We start from the raw sequence: 19,121 nt of genomic DNA on the forward strand, positions 1-19,121 counted from the left end.
CCCAGGTCCACTCCAACAACAGTTCAAAAGCTCCCTCTAGAGGAAACAATTTCTATTTGTATCCATCCTTTTACAAGCAGATCCAGCAACAAAATTGCTTTCGTTTTTCAAATCTTTGTTCCTTTTTAATGCAAAAGGAAACATTGGAATCAATATGTTTCTCTTATTTAACTATCTGTCAACATGCTTTATTATTCACAGTCAATGAACTTTCCCCAAACGTCTATCTTTGACAGCCCGTTCCCAGGTTCAAGACGATAGAAATTTATCTTTCTTTACTCCCTCTCCTGCAGGCTTGAACAATTTAATATTTCCCCCCTCTTCTCCTGCTTCCAAGGGGGGTTTGTAGTTTTAACCTATGGAAATTTAGTCCTTTACAAATGACTTTCCAGACTTTAGCTTGCGATATCTTTGCTTCAAACTGTTTACAAAAGCGGGAGGCGGACTTCCTGTTTAGACCTTCCCGCTCCGGTGCCAAATTACGAAGTTTAATAATCCAATTTTCCGTTCTACTCACGGGTACTTGTTTAGAGTCCAATTGTCCACAGGAAAAAAGTCAGCGCTCTCCGACAACAGCAATGTGGCTTCACTCCATGAAAAGAGCAATCGATTCGAAGCACCGCGCCGCTCACCCCACGTCGCTCCGGATCCCCGTAGTCGGGTTTCCCCGTGAGTAGGGGAGGCGCTAAAGGTGCCAGCCGAATCCCAGGTCCACAGGCTTCTCCCGCCTGTGGTTTTTGATGGGTCTCCGCCTCGCCATGGCGGTCCAGACCCTGATTTTCACAGAGCTGGTTCCTCCAGTTCAGAGGAAGCCCGCCATTGCCGGTGGCGCTAACCCGGAAGTCCACTGATCTTACACTCTAAGCCATGCAAATCAGTATCTGTACATGAGAGAGAATGTTAAAACTTTTTACACCGGTGGTATCATAGCTCTGTTCAGCTGCCTCATATTACTTACATTACCTCACCAAAACGTTGGAGACGTTGTGGGAATTAAGAGACCTTTTTCCATTTCTGATAGAATGCCCACAGGTTGCCCTATTATGAAATGATTTTTTTCATGAGATATCAGTTATTATTAAAACATATTCACACCTCTCCTCAGTTATCCCTACTATTTATGTGTGCAGATACTATGAAGAAAATTTGCACAAAAGATCTTCTGACATGGACGCAGCAGATACCAGGAACTCTATAGAACAACAATGGAAAACATTGAAAAACCCAGCTATGGGCGGGCGATCTGCTTGGGGCGCCCTCGGCTCCTCGCCCACAGCTCTGGAGGGGCCGAAAGGCTGTTTCACTCCTTTTTTAGAGCTGTCCAGGACAGACAGCGAACAGTCTGACTTTGTGAAGCTTGTGGAGAGAAGTCTTCGCCCCCTGGAGAGCGGGCAGCGGAGGAATCGGCTTCGCCTTCTCCCGACTGCGACGGGGCTTCCCCGAGGATCCGCGTTCCTAAATGATGGGGGCCGAGCGCTGAGGGGGCGCCTGGTGCCCGCGGGGGGAAACGGGCCGGAAAGCCTCTCCCGAGGCGGCGCCTGACCCGCTCCGTGACCAGCGCAGCCCCTCGCCGCCCCCAGGAGGCCGGCCCGGAAAGGGGGCCGGGCGGCGGCGGCGGCGGGGGCGGCGGGAGTTTCCCGACCCTCGTGAGCGGAGGAGCCTTTCCCGGAAGCGCCTCGGGGCGTATAAACCTGGGGCCAGAGGCTGCGGGCGCCACAAGCGGGACTGAGTCGGCGTCGCCCGCGCCCCGAAGGGCTCTCCGGCCGCAGCGCCCGCTCCGCGCCATGCCGCGCCCGCCCGCCGCCGCCCTCCCGCTGCTGCTGCTGCTGCTGCTCGCCTCGGCCGCCTGCTCCGCCGCGCAAGGTAAGGGCGGGGAGGGAGTCCGTCTGTCCCGCCGGCCGAAGGTGCTGGGCGGGCGAGGGCGAGTCCCGAAGGCCGACACCACGTTCTCGCCGTTTGAGAAGAAGGGGCGAAGGGTCAGAAATGCACTCTCCGTATGCTCAGAGGCACTTTCTCTGAGCCAGACTTCACAGGGTTGAGCCACGGCATTGCAAAGGGCTTCTTTGATTTCGCTTAAATCTGTGACCGGCTTGCTGGCCCCTCCCGGTGTGAGGAGGGAAGGGGGTTGCCGTGAACCCCCAAACCTCCCCTCCTCTTGGGCTGAGGCGCAGGGTTGCATCCCTACCTTTCTTAGCTGGGTGGGGGAAACCCTGAGTTTTGCTTGAGCTTGGTGTTACGCTTCCTGGAATGAGAAAAGCAGCAGCAATTCATTTCTGGCTACTTTCACACAACAGCTGAGTGTACTTTTTCCTCCCTGAGCATAATTTTTTTACTCATAAAGAAGGTACCTTCTGCCTGATTCTGTGAGTGAACTGATTAGTATATCTATGGAAGGACTCAGGAATGTGAGAAGTGAATGAAAATGAATTCATTCTATGGTTCATGAACTCTAGTAGTGCAAAATTACAAGAAGAAAACAAGAAAGATGTCAATGCAGGTGGCTTCAATTAAAATTTCAGTTAGAGCAGATGAAACAGACACAGTTGTGAAACTTTTAAAAAAAATGCTATGGTGCCAAAGTATGAGTTCACATTCACTAAGAGCAAATCACAACAACAACATACACACCATTCCAATCTCTGCTGGAAACATTCTCTGGTTCTGTGATTGTTTGGATCCAGTTGGGCAGCCACCTCAAGCTCAGCTCAGTGTAGGTAAAATGTCCAGGCGGGCAAAAGCCCAGGGTTCAAACACATGCTTTGGATGCAGAACAGCCCAGGTCCAATTCCTGGTAGCATCACTAGCTAGAAGGATCCCAGGTCCCAAGGCTGGAGAGTCACTGTCAGAGACCTTGGAGAGAACTGCTAGGTAGAGGGCAGATCTTCTGACTGGTCTCGGGGTTTGCAGCTTTCTGACTCCCATCTGTTTTTAAAGCAACATTTCTTTTTCTATCTAAAATTAGAATGGTGAGATGAAGAAAGCTAAACAAGAGGTAGACCTTTTTGTGTGTGTAAAAGGGCGTGATCAGAGCTCAGTTCAGTTCTGGTACTAAAAAGAAATCCCTAGAAGGAGAACATTCTCAGATCTTTAATTCTAGCTGTATGTCTTTTGCACCTGCCTCTGGTTTGTAGATCTTGGGGTTCTTATTAAAAACAGGGTATTTCTAACAAGCTCGAAGTTTGCCCACTCTTGGTCACTCTCTAGATGGACCAGCTGTCTGGCAGCTTCATATGTTCATGTCCCCGGGCCCAGAGAGAATTCTCTCCCAGCATTGTGTTTGCATTCTTGCTGCCTTGTAGATATCCACTGCATTTGTCTTAAGAGTGGAGACACAGTTTTGCTTCACTGGTTCAGAGAACACAGCCTTTGGAAGCCTCTGGAGTTACATAGAACAGAGAATGGGGGGGGGGGAAATAGCTAATCAACCCACAAATTTATATAATGAAAATACTCAGCACTAAAGCCATTTTATACTTTAGTCTTCCTTGTGGAATTCCAAATGCCTGTTTTCCCTCAATTCAAATGACCACTCTCCCTCATATGTACTGATGTATGGGAGTTGAGAGGAGCTAGATCGAGATAAACACAGACATAATATGCTCATCAGAAAGGCAAGAATAGTTTTGCATTGGGGTGGGGAGCCTTTTTCAGCCTGAGGGGGACTGCGTTGCAAGGCCAGACGCAAAAGGTGAGCAGAGCAATGGGTGTGACTCTAATCTTTGCACAGAACGCATTCCAGCCGCACAAGAATCGGGGGGTTTCCACACGCATGTCCTCCCCATCCAGGCGCATGGGAGGCATCGTCACAGTTTAAGGCAGGGAAACGCACTGGGGGCTGGTTCAGAACAGGGCCAGTTAGAGGGTGTGGCCTGGGGAAACTCCCCAGAGACGAAGTCTGGAATGCCCAGGCCTGAGCTGCACTCAGTGGCAAATACAAGTTGCTGCCATGTGGCTTCCCAAAACTTTTTCACTCTGATACAGACATGATGCAGACCATATCAGTCTTGTCATCTTGCCAGCCCAGGACCTCCGCACAAATTTTAAAAATGCAGGAAGCAGTAGTTACAAGTTACCAGTTTCTGCAGCCACAGCAGACACTATGATTCTCCAGCAACTTGACTTCACCCCTGGTGATGCCTTGTCCCTCGAGACAAATGGATGTCAGCAACAACTCCCAGCTGTGTGTGCAGAGGATTGCAACCCTAATCATGAATGTTCTGTGTCCCTTTGCCAGACAAAACAGGCAGTATTTGATGACAGGCTTCCAAAAACGGGTGCCCTCCAGATATTAGACCAAAAGAATCATAGAATCATAGAGTTTTAGAGTTGGAAGGGACCCTGAGGGTCATCTAGTCCAACCCCCTGCAATGCAGGAATCTCAGCTAAAGCAGCCATGACAGATGGCCATACAATCTCCGCTTAAAAGCCTCCAATGAAGGAATGTTCACCACCTCCTGAGGGAGATTCCAACTCCTAATGGTGAATACAGTGGTACCTTGGGTTATAAACACCTCGGGTTACAGACTCTGCTAACCCAGAAGTAGTACTTCTGGTTAAGAACTTTGCTTCAGGATGAGAATAGAAATCACGCAGCGGTGGCAGCAGGAGGCCCCATTAGCTAAAGTGGTACCTCAGGTTAAGAACAGTTTCATGTTAAGAACGGACCTCTGGAACGAATTAAGTTTGTAACCCGAGGTACCATTGTAGTTAGGAATGATGGGAGTTGTAGTAGTTGGACTATCTAAAGGACATCAGGTTGGGAGGCTTGGGCTACACTGTTGAGTTTGCATGTGGAAAGTCCAGATTCAGCTCTGCCTCCCCACCTTCGCCATGAAGGCTGCTCGTGTTTGTCACCTCTCCACTGTGCCAAAACGCTTTTCTGAGTGGCATTGTTATATAGCCAACACAAACGTTTATATCCCTTTTGCCACACTCAGGGGTTGTTTTTTTTGGGGTGTGTGTGTATATTTTAGTGTCTGTGAATTGTTGAGCACTTAACTATCTCAATGTGACTTAACTTATTGAGTAGACATTATGATAGATGTATACGGTTGCACTCTTAAAAAGTTGCTTTAAGCACCCTGCCATGTTCACAGTTCATAACTGAAAGGGGATTTCTCCCTATCATTCTCCACTCTCAATCACAGCGAATGTGATTATAGGGTCCATGCTGAATATTCCCTTGAGTCATGAGGAATCCTAGGTGTTCAGAGTTGGGGGGTAAGGTGGGCAAGGTTTGAATGATGATATTACCCCTTTTGTGGGGGTGAATAAACTGCACTGTTACTGGATTTTTTAAAGCACTTATCTTCCTATTCTAAATTAAGCTGTCAGCCTTTAAGTGGAACCCACCACCTCACAAAATAAAATTCCAGTTCATTTTTGACTTCACTCCTGAGGTGCACTCTTCCATTGTCTCCTGAGACAGACAGATGCCAACCATACGATACTTGTTTTCCCTTATGGGACAAATACTACTTTGGGAGGGAGGCAGTCTAAAGCTCTTCTTTAGCGCCCCCCCAGCTGCCAAGTTTTTGTTTTAAAGAGACATCTAATCACAGGACCCCCCCAATAGTCCTTCAAAGTGTTTCGCCAAAGCAAACATCTGCTTAAATGAGGTCCTGAGAAATTAGCATTTCACTCTGCATTATGAAACCAAGTGAATGGAGGTTTCCAGATTGAAGGTCCCAGTACTATTACCGGTATTTCCTTTTATTTGCAAAGTGAGATTATTGGGATGGAATGGTTAGATGAAGATAAGGAATATTTCTTCTGGGGAGATAGCAATCACGACTGGACCTAACGATCAGGGGTCCCTTTACCTTTATACGCATGTTGGCAGAGTTAGGTTCCTCTGTGTTTTCTGGGGCTTGCGATCCCTAGTCAGTGTGTTTGTGTAGCCTTGCCTTCCAAGGGTTTGATGTATTCCTCCTTCCCGCCCCGGTATTTCTTCTTGTAATTCACTTGGTGAGTTGAGCCATTCCTGGAAAGGGCCTGATTTTCTTTCAGCGCTAATCAGAATAAGGAGTGGCAGGGAATTCCTCTTCTTGATCTACTGGCAGCAGTCTAAAGAGCAAGTCAAAAAGTGAGTCATTAAACAAAGGAAAAAGGAAGCCTAAAAGTCTCCTCAAAGGAGATTTAAAGTCACACCTAAGGCATTTCTATTACAGTGCCTCTGTTCTTAATTCTCAGGAATCATGGGGGAGGGAGGAGAAGGCATTGGTTCCCCGAACAGAAGCCTCTGTTTAAAAATAGAAGCAAAAGGACTCCAGTATTTCAATGGCTAATCAGTACCATTAATGGATTTAAATCAGGCATAGGCAAACTCTGGCTCTCCAGATGTTTGGGACTACAATTCCCATCATCCTTGACCACTGGTTCTGATAGCTAGGGATGATTGGAGTTGTAGTCCCAAACATCTGGAGGGCCGGAGTTTGCCTATGCCTGATTTAAAATATCATTTGTTGTTGTTGGCATCCGTCTGTCTCAATGGACACAATGGAGTTCGCCTCTCGGGGGGGGGGGGAGTCAAACTGCTGGAGAATCATAGCGCCTGCTGTGGCTGCAGAGACTGGTAACTGGTAACTGCTGACTCCTGCGTTGTATTTGCTGTGTTCGCAGCCCCGAAGTGACCTCTGTGGGGCACAAGCCTGAGCAGTGTGTATGGTGGTCCTGGGCTGCCCAGACGACAAGACCCCCCTCTTGGCCTCACTGATGTGGTCCAAAGGAAAGCAGAGCGATACTCTTGGCACCAGCTGGCTGCAAGAGTTGCCAGAAAGAGGCATAGGAGGCCAAAATCTTTTGGACTCCACTCTGAATTTGTGTAGGGCTTGCTCCTTAGCCTTTTCTTCTCCTGAAGATGTCCTGGGGGCAGCAGGTATGGATTTCTTGTCAGGGCTTATGCCCAAAGCCTTTCTCATGAATGAGTATAACCACAAGGCAGCGGAGCTTTAGGATCAGAGTTTCCTTCTCCTAGATGGGCTGCCTTCCCAGGTTGATGATCCCCATCTGCCCCTCATTTCCCTCTACAGCACGTGCAGAAAACACGTTATTGACCATTGTGGCCCACTATTGGTTTCCTCCACTTAATCTGCCAGAGCCTGTCTTCACATGCAGGGGAAGTCCCATTGGGTACCCTCATGTGGTTAAGCTGGCCAGTCAAAGCCATTTCTGGGGTGTGGCTGCTGTCACATGCCGACAGCTTCAAGGAGCCACAGGTGAGAGCTGGGTGGGGATCAAAGGTGGACAAACTACCCCAGAAGGAGCACAGAATTGTAGAGTTGGATTATGAGGATAATCTAGTCCAACCCCCTGCAGTGTAGGAATATTTTGCCCAACGTGGGGCTCAAACCCACAACCCTGAGTCTCGTGCTTTATCAGCTGCGTTATGTTTCCTGCTGAGGGAAATGGCTGTTTCCCATGAGGTCGGACCCCCAGTCGTGCCAGAAATTCAGGGCTAATAAGAGGGTAATTAGTCCTGCCAACCTCTCCAGGGTAGGAGAGGGCTGTCTTACTCGCGGAGTCCATTATCTGGCCGCTGCAACAAGATGTGGGGGCAGAGGACTTTGGGTGCCAAGCCTGGCACAGAAACAGGGCACTCTCTGGAGTCATTCTCTAGAGCAGGGACACCTGTTTCTTAAAAATTAATAAGATTTGGCCAAAAACAGGCGTATTCTGGACTGAAGGAGATAAGGGAAACAATCTGTGGAACTGCAGAGTTCACCTTATTCAGTTTCACCTTATTTGGTATTACTACTTTCTTTCTTTTGCCTTTTCCTTGCTTCTTTCCCCCCACTGTAATCTCACCATTTTATTGCTTCTTATTGGGTTTTTTTAATTAAGAACTATTTAGTATTGCACTTTTGTACATGTTGTATCTATTTTGTTTTCTTTTTTTGTACATTTTTATTGATTTTTAACATATCATTTCCAACAATCATTTAACATAAATTCTTATCTTACACAATATTTTAGACTTCCATCAACAACCTCTGAAGATTTTCCATACTTTATCACTTATTCTGCATTTCTTAATTTCTCTATTACCTTTACTTATCATTAACTAATAATTCTGTTCATAATCTTCATTGCAATATTTCACACATTCCTCCTTACAGAAACTTCTTGCAGTCCTACTAGCGTAATCTGTTTATTACAATTGCTTTTTAAATAGTTCAAATATTTACTCCAGTCTTCTAAGAATCTCTGATCCCGCAGGTTTTTAATCCATCCTGTTAATTTATCTAATTTTGCATAGTCCATTAACTTCATTTGCCACTCTTCTTTTGTCGGTAGTTCTTCTTGTTTCCATTTCGTATCTATTGTGTTTTCAGAGGCTCAACAAGAGGACTACTATTTGAGGATTTGGCCAGAAAAGCCTGCAGTGAAGTATGGAGATTCCATGGTATTAAACTGCAGTTCCAATTGTGAGAACATTGGCTTGGAGACCAGCTTACAGACCGTTGCTGCAGGGACTGGGCCTACTTGGAAAGCCTTCAATCTCACCAGTGTTACTGAGTGGGAACCAAAGCCATTGTGTTTTGCTACCTGTGGGGGGACAGAGCAGAAATATCAGAGGATAACCACCACAGTTTACCGTAAGTCATATACTGGGCAGTCCTGGAATAATCATTCACTCAGGGCAGAGGATTTGGAGTGCTGCTTGGCTTGAAGGTTATTCAGTGGAAAATAGGAGGGGCATGGATTCAAATTCAGCAAGAGGCCGGGAAAGAAAGTGGCTGGCTACTACCCTGAGCATGCAAAGCTGCTTTCTGAATCCACATAACCCGGTAATCTACCTTGGAGTGGCTGTCCAGGGGACAAGGTAGGGATCTCCTGCACAGTCATTTGTGATCCTGGAATGGGAGCCCTGTCTTCAGGACTCTCTCCCCAGAGTAGTTCGCTGTGGTGCTGACGCTGTTGCATTTTCAGCACCAGCAGGATACTTCTGTATTTGCCCAGGCCTTTGGTTTTTCTTTTATTTCCTCATTTAAATCTGCTTTGAATGCTGTTGATGTTTACTTCTATGTTGCTGCACTGCAATTCCTCCTGTTACTATTATTTGTTCAATTCCATTTATGAATTACTTCTTATAAAGCATCTCAAAGCAGTTTAACAGCAGAAAGAAAGAACAATTTGAAATGCAGTGCAGCTATAGAGTGTTTTTATTAAGAGAGCTTTGTTTTTATGTTTTTGTTTTTTAAGCTGCCCTGGAAGTTTCCTTGTAAAGTGAAAGGCAGGCGCCAACCTCAAAAGCCCCAAGCAGCTTAGAGCCATTTGCCCAGAGGTTGAGGTTCCCTTCCAAGGCCCAGCTGCTTGGCCCACCTCAGAGTTGGGCGAACTTTTTCCAGCCCAAGGGCTGCATTCTTTTCTGGACAACCCAGGGGCACTACCAGTGGTGGACAGGGCCAGATGCAAAAGTGGGTGGAGAAATTAATGTCCAACTTACACTCATGCATCTTCTCTATCCTCCATCCAGACAAGGAAGAGACATCCAAGTTCAAGGACATATTCCAAACAGGCAAAATCATTCAGTGAGGCTGCAGAGCTGGGCTGGTGAGGGGCATGGTCTGGGGAAAGGGGCTGCAGCTTGAGGAGAGTTCTGAGAACCAGATAGAGAAGCCTGGAGGGTTTACCCGGCATCGAAAGAGGTTCACTTGCTGAGAACAAGGGGCAGGGCCTTGCTGCGGTAGCCCCCAAGTTATAGAATTCCCTTCATTGCCCCATCCTTGATGACGTTTTAGTCGACAGTGGAAATGTCTGTGCCTTGAAGAGATACATTCTGCAACCTGTAAATATTATGTAAATTAATCAAATGGGCATGCTTCCTGCCACTTTTAATATTTTGCATAATTCAGCCTGCTGTGGCATGCCCAGAAGTTTTGTCCTTTCTTAGCTCTTAATGGCTTTGCCCAAGTCAGCTCTCTGTCAGCCCCACTTGGTTCCCAAGCAAAATTATCTTTGCAAAGGCAGGAGGGAAGACGGCAGTGGGGGGAGAGGGGCTGCCTAGTTGAAGCAGAGACCGTATGGGTCTCACCCTTAAGGTCTGGACATGCTGCCCCCTGGTCCTGAGATGCCTGGCAGGGATCGCTTCCAAGACTGGCGTAGAAAGAAAAACAGAACGTGTATCCTTTCTTTTTCCATTACTTCTGAATTTTATTAACCAATGAAGATTGGGTGGTATTTGATACTCAATTGTTTATGCATTTTTTATTGTTAAATTGCTTTGACCTGTTTCATAGGAAGTGATCTGTAAATGAAATAAATTATTATCATTACTCATTTCATTTCTATACTGCTTTATTTTTATGGGGGGAAATCTCAAACTGGTTTACAACATTTGAAAAACAACAACAATCCAGAATAAAACATTATTGAAGAAAGTCAAATCAATAGGATTTATCACTTTTTATTCCGTTCCAGGAGCTCCGGAGCGCGTAGTGTTGGATCCGCTGCCAGAGGTGGAGGTGGGTAAGGAGTATAATGTGACTTGTCGAGTTTTTGATGTTGCCCCCATCTGGAACCTCACCGTGACCTTGTATCAAGGGGAGAAGAGGCTGTATGTGGAGACCTTTGAGGACCACAGGAATCCTGAAGCCGGCAATGTTGTGGTGACAAGCAACAGCATCACCGCTCAGCAGAATGACCACGGAGAGGAAGTCACCTGCCGTGCAGTTCTGGACCTGAGGCCGGAAGGGCCCTTCTTGGAAATGGCTTCCCTCAGCAAATCGCTGGAGACTGTTGGTGAGTTCACATCAGAGGCCCCACGTCCTCTAAAAGAAGTGGGCACAATGGCAAAAGAAGCAGATTCATTGACTGCTAATGGGCATAAATCCAAGCAGAAACTCTGGAGGTAATGGAGCCCCCCCCACCCTGCATTGTCACTCCCCCATACAGATCCCCTTGGATGTCAGAAAGGACACTCTTTCTTGCTTCTGTTTTGCATCCATGATGGATCTATTTCATTTTTATTTATGAAATGGCATTGGGGTGCAGACAGGGCTACTGTATCTGCAAGGCTGGGGGTACGGAATGAAACTGCAACTGGTTGTAATCTTTTTGGTATAGGTGGCTACCTGTAATTATGATTTATTTCCATCTGCCGCAAACCAGAGAGGGCAGTAAGTCCATGGAAGCCAAGTAACATCTAAGCCAACTGAGCAGGCTTGATGTTCATTGGGCTGGTTTGGATATCTTTACTGCCTTCCTTTGTTTTTTTGGGAAAGCTCACTTGTTTTAACTTCTGCAAACCTCTAGTTTATTTCTTCAGTAGCTTTGTTTTCATTTCTGTTGGCATCAGTGGTCACTGCCTGTTTATGGGAGTGATATCTCTTTTCATAACTGATATGATTTCTTTCATGGTTTTCACAGTTTTCCCTATGGACCCATATCTTCAAACTTTGGGCTCTGTAGAGATCAATACTAGCATGCCTGTGGAATGTGAGGTGTCTGGACTTTTTCCGGTTCAAAAGGCAGCGTTTCAGCTGTTCTTTGCAGGGGAGAGATTGAACTCCAGCAACCACGTATCAGGGCACAAAGTGAGTGCCCAGGCTCAGGTGACCTCAATGTCAGCAGGAGAACATCAGTTGATCTGCATAGTCTCTTTGGGGCCAGTGACCAAAACTGCAGAGAGTGCTGTGAATGTTTACAGTGAGTATCATTTCTGGATTTCATAGAATCAAAATTGTAGAGTTGGAAATGACCTGAGGATCATCTAGTCCAACCGCCTGCAATTCAGGAATCTCAACTAAAGCATCCATGACAGGTGGCCACCCAACCTCTGCTTAAAAACCTCAAATGAAGGAGAGTCCACTACCTCTCATGTTTCGCTGTCAAACAGCTCCTACTATCAGAAACTTGTTCCTGGTGTTTAGCTGGAATCTCCTTTCTTGCAACTAGAAACCATTGGTTCAGGTCCTAGCCTTGGGAGCAGGAGAAAACAAGCTTGCTCCATCTTCCATGTGACAGCCCTTTAGATACTTCAAGCTGGCTATCATATTTCTTCTCAGTCTCCTCTTCAGCAGGCTAATCCTGAGCTCATTCCACCAGCATTTGTTGGCCCAACACCTATAAAGTACAGCCTTTTGCAGTGGGGCTGCCAGGCATAGGTCTTCCCTGCATGCCTGTCAAAATGACAGACATTTGGCTCCCATTAGTTAACAGCCTTTCAACATGCAGTTCTAGGGAGCAGAGTCTGGCCAACGTCTCCACACCAAGAGGGGGATGATGAATGGGTTGAGCAACAGACTGGAACTTTCCTGCCTGTCCAAAAAAACATCTAGATCAGTTTGTCTGGCCCAGCTGGATGCTTCCAGGAAGCCCACAAACAGTAGGGAAAAGAAACAGCTTCCCCTGCCCCTCCTGTTTGTCCCTAGCATCTGGTACCCTGCCTGGCACAGGTACACTGCCTCTACAGGGAGTGGGTGGCGCTGTAGCCTCTTGGGCTTGATAATCGGAAGGTCAAATCCGCATGATGGAGTGAGCTCCCATTGCTCTGCCCCAGCTCCTGCCAACCTAGCAATTTGAAAGCATACCAATGCAAGTAGATAAATAGGTACTACTGCAGTGGGAAGGTAAATGGTGTTTCCGCATGCTGTGGCTTCCATCATGGTGTTCCATTGTACCAGAAGTGGTTTAGTCACGCTGGCCATATGACCCAGAAAACTGTCTGTGGACAAATGCTGGCTCCCTCAGCCTGAAGCAAAATGACTGCCTCATCCCATAGTCGCCTTTGATTGGACTTAAGCATCCAGAGGTCCTTTATCTATTACCTGTTACCTTTTGTACACTGCCTCTAAGCATGGAGAGCTCTAAGCTATTTCACCATCATGGCTAAAACCTGCCAATTTACCTCAAGCCTATTTTAAAAATTAACCAAAATTTTTAACTTGATAGGGTTTAGCTCATGGTGTAATAATTATAGTCAGTCAAGCAATCTAGATATGTAATGGCTGTTCTGCTACTTTCTCTTGCAGGTTTGCCCAAACCCACCCTGCACATTGACCACCCCCAAATCCCTGTCAACACAAACGTGACAGTTATGTGCAGGTCTGATGGCTCCAAGTCCCCTGGTGTCGTCATGCGGATCAGTGACACCCAGGAGATCTTACTCTCCGGAGATGGGCCTTCTCTGCAGTATTCACTGACGGCCCAAAAAGAGGATAATGGGAGGCAATTCATGTGCAAAGTGGAGCTGAAAGTTGATGGGCGCTCGGTTGTGAAAGAGACAGCTGCAAATCTCACTGTCTTCTGTGAGTAGGAAATGCTCTTCTGAACAATATTTTATTTCTAGAGATTCAGAACTCTTCACATTATGCAACAAAGAATAAATAAATTATGCAGTGGGAATGAATTACCCAACCTGTGCAGCTTGTCGTCCATATATATAGGCCTAGTTCTGCATGAGGCAGCCTGTGCTTGGACTGTACCACTTCAGACTGTAGACAGGGGCTCACATGGCTGAGAGCTATTTTATACATGGTGGTTGTTGATTTATTTATATTCCGATTTTTCTCCTGACAGAACTCAAGGCAGCTAACAGATAAAAATAAGAACCACTAAAAACATAGAAAAAAACCCCAATCATTAAAAAACAATTAAACATTGGTAGAATTAAAACCACACACACACAATTAAAACATACAAATTATTACAACAAAAACAGCACAACAATCAATCCCTGCACTTCAAAAACAGGCCTGGCCTTCTCCCTTATATGCTAGTTTTTAATCTTTTGTTTGCATCATGGAGCACTGAGTCATGTCATCCCCCACTATCCCCTGCCTTCTGAAGTGGTGCAGACCAAATATAGATTTAGCTCATCATTGGGATCAATGTGATATATGCACAATTTGTGGGGTTAATTATTGTGTAAGGTTAATTAATTAATTTCCATGAATGAGAAAATAAGGGTTAGGGAAATTGCTTGAGAAGCTGGCCTATAAAATGGGAGGTTATTCTTGGAAGCCACCAGGTCTTTCCTACCCAAGCACAGGTCCTATAGCTGTACTTTTTTCCAGTGTCAGTTCCCAATGCATTTTCTCAAATCTTGGAGCCACTTACACAACCTGATCAACTCCTGATTATCCACATCTGATGTGATGTTCGATGCTGGGAGGATTGTGTTTGGATGTCCGGTTCTTTTTAAACAGTGAAACCAGGGGCAGGGAGGGGCTGATTCAGACCCGTGCCACTTAGCTGGGAGTGTGTTAACCTCCCTCCCTCAACCATTTCATTGGTCCAAATTGTCCCAATGAGAGATACTAAATGGTGTGTGCAAGGGATATACTAGTACCTATGAGTGTGTGTGTATGTGTGTACTCCCTCCAGTGCTGTGGTTCAATCCCACCCCCAACCCCTCCTGTGGTTTCTTTTAGCATGTTTTCTTTAAGAAGAAATAATAATTGTAGGACTGGATTATGGATGTTAACTCTTGAGATCACATCTGTTTTGACCCTGAATGTATGAACTGAGCTCAGCTGAAATGCATTCTGTGATCTGAAGCGATACGACACTTCCGTCTATGGTGCTTGGCCTCTGGTGGTTTATTCACACATGCGTCATGCAGTGAATACGGATGCATGGACTAGCCTTGGGATTCTCAAGTTTCTGTGCAAGCCGCTAGACTGGAGCATCCAGGTGGCTTCTAGGATCCATGAGCATCCTGTGCACGCTGCCTAAAGGGCACAAGATTACCACCAAATCTTATGCGGTTTTGCAATGATGAAATAAGATGCTGCAATTCATCCCTTATGGCCAAGGCAAAACAACCACGTTTGTCTTCTCCATTCCAGATGCGCCCCAAATGAGTGATTCTAGCTGCCCTGATAAGTTGACCTGGAAGGACGGCAGTGAAGAGACCTTTATCTGTTCAGCCTCAGGAAACCCACCACCAACTGTTGAATGCAGGAAAGATGAGGTGTCGTACAGCATTGGGATACAGCAGCAAGTCTCAAAAGAGCATGGTGGCACCTATCATTGCAATGCCACCAACGCCTATGGATTTGATGTAAGGGATGTGATCATACACATTAAATGTAAGTTAACCTCCTTGTCCAAATCGTCTTCCAATGAAACACACACACACACACACACACACACACACACACACACACACACACACACAAAGGAGAGAGAGAGAGAGAGAGAGAGAGAGAGAGAGAGAGAGAGACTCACATGGTTTGGATTTGTAGCAGACTGCCAAGAATGTGGAATTATTTAAAATTACTCTGCTAAAAAGCAGGACAAAGTGTAGGTTCTAAATTGATCCCAAGGAGGCCGACAGAGAGAACCTTCCTCAATCTTTCTGGATTGGAGATCGTACACAGCTGGATAGGGGATGCCAAGCCGAGCCAGGCCACTGGCCGGGTTTTCTAACAACCCGCAGGCATTAATTGCACAGGTCCAACAGAAAGACTCTTTGGGGTTTTGGTGTGAGTGCTGTTGAAATCTTGCACACGCTTGTTGGCTCGCTGAACAGCTTTTGTCAGGTGCCAGCCTCTGGAAGTCGCATATTCTCAGCCTCAAAGTCAGAGACGACAGTGGACCAACATAAAAGTGTGCACTTACCACAGGTAATAGTGATGCTTTCAGTGGACTTGACTCTTCTGACACTTGCTCCTGTGTTCCCTTTGATAGGCCTTAGTGCTTCATAACCTCCAATTTGTGTGTAGCCTACACAAAATTCCACTTTCGGAAATGTGCAGATTAGCTCAATTGTCTTAGCATTTCAATTTGCAACCAGACTTCCAACCCTTAAAATACCAGGAACTTCCAGAAAGCAGCTAGTTTTGGAGGATTAGTCACACTTAGCATTCAACAGCAACACAAGTGTAGGAATCACCAGAGGTCTTAAAGTTAGCGAAAGAGGCAAGAATCTCTGTGGTCCACTGGTCCAGGCTCATTTACTTGAGCTTTTGGTTTTTGAGCAACCTACATGTCCTTTCAATCACGAGGGCTTGAATTTTGCCCTTTAAAAAGCAAAGCTGTGTGTGTTCTGCAGATTTGCAGCCCTGCAGAATTCTTAGGCCCATAACCTTAACCCACTTGTCTTTGCCTTTCACAGCTTACCAGCCTGACATCCTTGGAATCATAATTGGGATTCTCTGTGTAGTGTTTATTTCTTCTGCAGTAGGGGTGGCTTATTACATGCACTACAGAAGTAAGATCAAGAAGTACCACCTAAGACGGCGGCAGCAGCAAGTAACGGGAAGCCCCATGGAGCAAAAGTGCCTGAATGGCAACGTATAGTCTGTGAATGTTTAAGTGGACAGGTGGCTGCTATAAGCTGAAGAGGACCTTGAGCCCATGCCAGCAAGTTGCAGTTGTTATTCAGGTTCATCCTCCCCACTTAGCCAGTGATCAGGGGGAGAAAATGGGAAAGCATTCTTGAGATGCTGAACAACTGATGGGCAGTGCTCCAACTTTGTCTTAAGGAGTTTGGATGGTTTCTGCACTTTCAGAAAAAGACTTGTGATCAGAAACTTGTCCCTTTTATGTTTTCTTAAAACCTTCTCTTCCATCCAAGCCTTGGAATCTTGAAATTTTGAGAACTGGAGCGTTGGACTCTCATGCTTACAGGTCAGGAGGGGGTAAAAGCTGCCAGAGCATAAGCTTTGAGAGATAGCTGACAACATTCAGTTACTCAGTAAGAAGCAACACAAAGAGTTCAGGCAGGTGTGTTGAAGGCAGAAGGATGGAAGAGCCTCATTAAGGATGGACTATTTCCCCAGCAGTGGATGCTTTCAGAACTTAGATTTTCATTCCTGCAGTGTGAAATGAAGTGTCTGCCTGGGTCCTTCACCCCACCCCACTGGGACTATAAGCCGGCAAGATCATGATTGCATTTTGCATTGTGAAAACAATTGTCTCCTTCTTGGACCATCAAGCTCTTCCAGGGTGCAATCTGGCACCAGTTGGGTCTTAAAGGAATCCATGAACTCAGGATTCTCTTCTTTAAAGATACTACATGTCATAACTCTAAGACAACTTGTCTTTTTCAGTGTCAGGCCAGGCTGAAGTCTTTAATGTGAAGGATATGAGAATGGTTTAAAAATAATGTAGGCTTTTAAATGACTGCTGAAAAATGTTGGGTCATGTGTTTCCACATGCTCAGTTTTTCCACACTTCCGCGAGTTTAAAGTGTCATTTTTGCACATGTGGCTCAAAGCCACATTTATATGTAAAAACACCAACAAAATCTGCTTTGTGAATTATGCTTTATGGGTGTATGCCTAAAATGTATGAAATGGTCTACATACATTAGAATAGGAGGAAAGCACTCTTGCAGAACCTTGAACTTGTCATGTAGATTTTTTAAAATGACTCCTTGTTTTAAATCTAACCTTGTATAGGAGAATTACCCCACTGTTTCAAAAATCTTTGAGCTTCTATTCTGGAGGCTGAGCACCCAAACAGCAACTGAATTGAAGGGACTGCAAGTTAATTTTCTTGCATCAAAACCTAGCAAGTCATTCTCAATGAATTTATTTTTATGTTCTTGTCTTATTGCCTGGAGAATAAAATTGTTTGCTAAATTCTGTTCATGCCATCTCCTGAATGAATGAAACTTTCACTGCAGCATGGTGAGTCTCTGTTACCAGGAAGAACTGCAGACTGCGAACAGTATGTGGGACACGGTGTCTTCTGAGAGGCAGACGGCATATGCTGTGATTATGCTTCCTTAGCTGCTCTGTCAGTTATCCTGCAACCATATATAAAAATGGGAATGCTCTGAATTTAAAATTCAAGGATATTTCACTATTATTATTCTGTAGGCTTTCCATACTTTAGACATTAGAGATTTTTAATAATAGTAATAATTAATAACAAGAATAATTTATTATTTATACCCCACCCATCTGGCTGGGTTGCCCCAACTACTCTGGGCGGCTCCCAACAATTAAAAGCACAATAAAATTTTAAAGAGGTTTATCACTGCAAATAAATCATAGAATCATGTAACTGTAGAGTTGGAAGGAACCCTGGGTGTCATCTAGTCCAGCCACCTGTCAGTAAAAGAACACCTGGGAGGCCCTGACACACCAACCTTCTAAAGTGGCTTCATGTGCATTTCAAGGCTGGGTTGCTGCAGTGCTGTATGTGGGGCTTCGCTGGCACTTGGTCTGGAAGCTGCAAGACAGTGCAGGATGCTGCAGCACAGTTGCTGGCAGAAGAGACGCCTCTTCAGCATAGAGGGCCAGGCCAAGCTCAAGGTGTTCCTATTAGCATATAAAGTCCTGAACAACTTGGGATCAGTTTACATCTGAGATCATCTTGCCCCACATATGACCGCTTGACCACTTCTCTTGGCAGAACTGGCACCTTCACAGAGACTGCACATGACCCACATCTGTCAGCACTTGGTTTTTTAGTGCGGCAGCATCAACACTGGAACGCCCAGCCTATTGCTCTCGGGCACCTTCACTGTAGTCCTTTCAGCACCTGCTGAAGATGTCCTTATTTAGACAAGCCTACCCAGATATTCTGAAAGTTTGTAGGAGTTTAAATTGGTTTTAGTCTATTTTACTGTGGTTTTAATCTTCTGTATATTTTAAATTATGGTTGTAAATTTTTTTTAGAGATAATTTTATTGTTCTGTCTTTTTTTGTAAGCCACTTTCAGGTTTCCTACAGTCAAGCAGTATATACATTTTATGAAATAAGTAAATAAAATTAATAAATGGGGAGGCTTGGAGAGGGAGGTGGAAGCCCTGTTGTTGTTTTAAAAATTGTTTTATTAAAAATTTTCTTGGGTTACATAAGTACATACAGTGTCTGTTTTCAGTTTTCTTTTCTAGAGATCGTTTATATTTGATGTGAGACAATAACGTTTTAGAAAAGATAAGTTTGGGAGAAGCCCTGTTATGCATGTGGAAGGCCTTGCGTAGGACTTCTGCTGATGGAACTCATCAGCTGAATCCTGCCCAGGGTCTTACACCTGCTCCTGCTGCCCCTGAAAAGGAGCCAAAAAATCCTGAAACCAGATCACCTAATCTTGGTGATCCTATGATGTGAGCATTCAATCTTCTGGCTGTTTTAAAATTATTATTATTCAAGGAAATAAACATCTATCTGACTTTTAGAAGACATCTGAAGGCAACCCTGTATCGGGAAATGTTTAAT

General features: G+C 45.4%; 1 protein-coding gene across 1 annotated transcript; it reads left to right on the plus strand.

Moving 5' to 3' along the window:
• Positions 1-1,507: 1,507 nt before the first annotated feature.
• LOC310696700 (intercellular adhesion molecule 1-like) lies at positions 1,508-18,763 on the plus strand. The gene is made up of 7 exons (XM_083482545.1): positions 1,508-1,863; positions 8,334-8,597; positions 10,423-10,743; positions 11,371-11,649; positions 12,975-13,250; positions 14,793-15,035; positions 16,064-18,763. Exons 1-7 carry the CDS (start codon positions 1,785-1,787, stop codon positions 16,246-16,248), a joined length of 1,647 nt encoding a protein of 548 aa, XP_083338671.1. The 5' UTR covers positions 1,508-1,784; the 3' UTR covers positions 16,249-18,763.
• Positions 18,764-19,121: the final 358 nt, after the last annotated feature.

This window comes from Podarcis liolepis (assembly GCF_965112155.1).
Source record: "Podarcis liolepis genome assembly, chromosome: 17".
Classification (NCBI taxonomy): Eukaryota; Metazoa; Chordata; class Lepidosauria; order Squamata; family Lacertidae; genus Podarcis; species Podarcis liolepis.

Excerpts from the sequence above, each read along its gene's own strand:
- LOC310696700 (XM_083482545.1), top strand. The coding sequence starts at position 1,785 with ATGCCGCGCCCGCCCGCCGCCGCCCTCCCGCTGCTGCTGCTGCTGCTG. Across the intron at positions 1,864-8,333 it reads CGCCTGCTCCGCCGCGCAAG|AGGCTCAACAAGAGGACTAC; the intron begins GTAAGGGCGGGG and ends TTGTGTTTTCAG. Across the intron at positions 8,598-10,422 it reads GATAACCACCACAGTTTACC|GAGCTCCGGAGCGCGTAGTG; the intron begins GTAAGTCATATA and ends ATTCCGTTCCAG.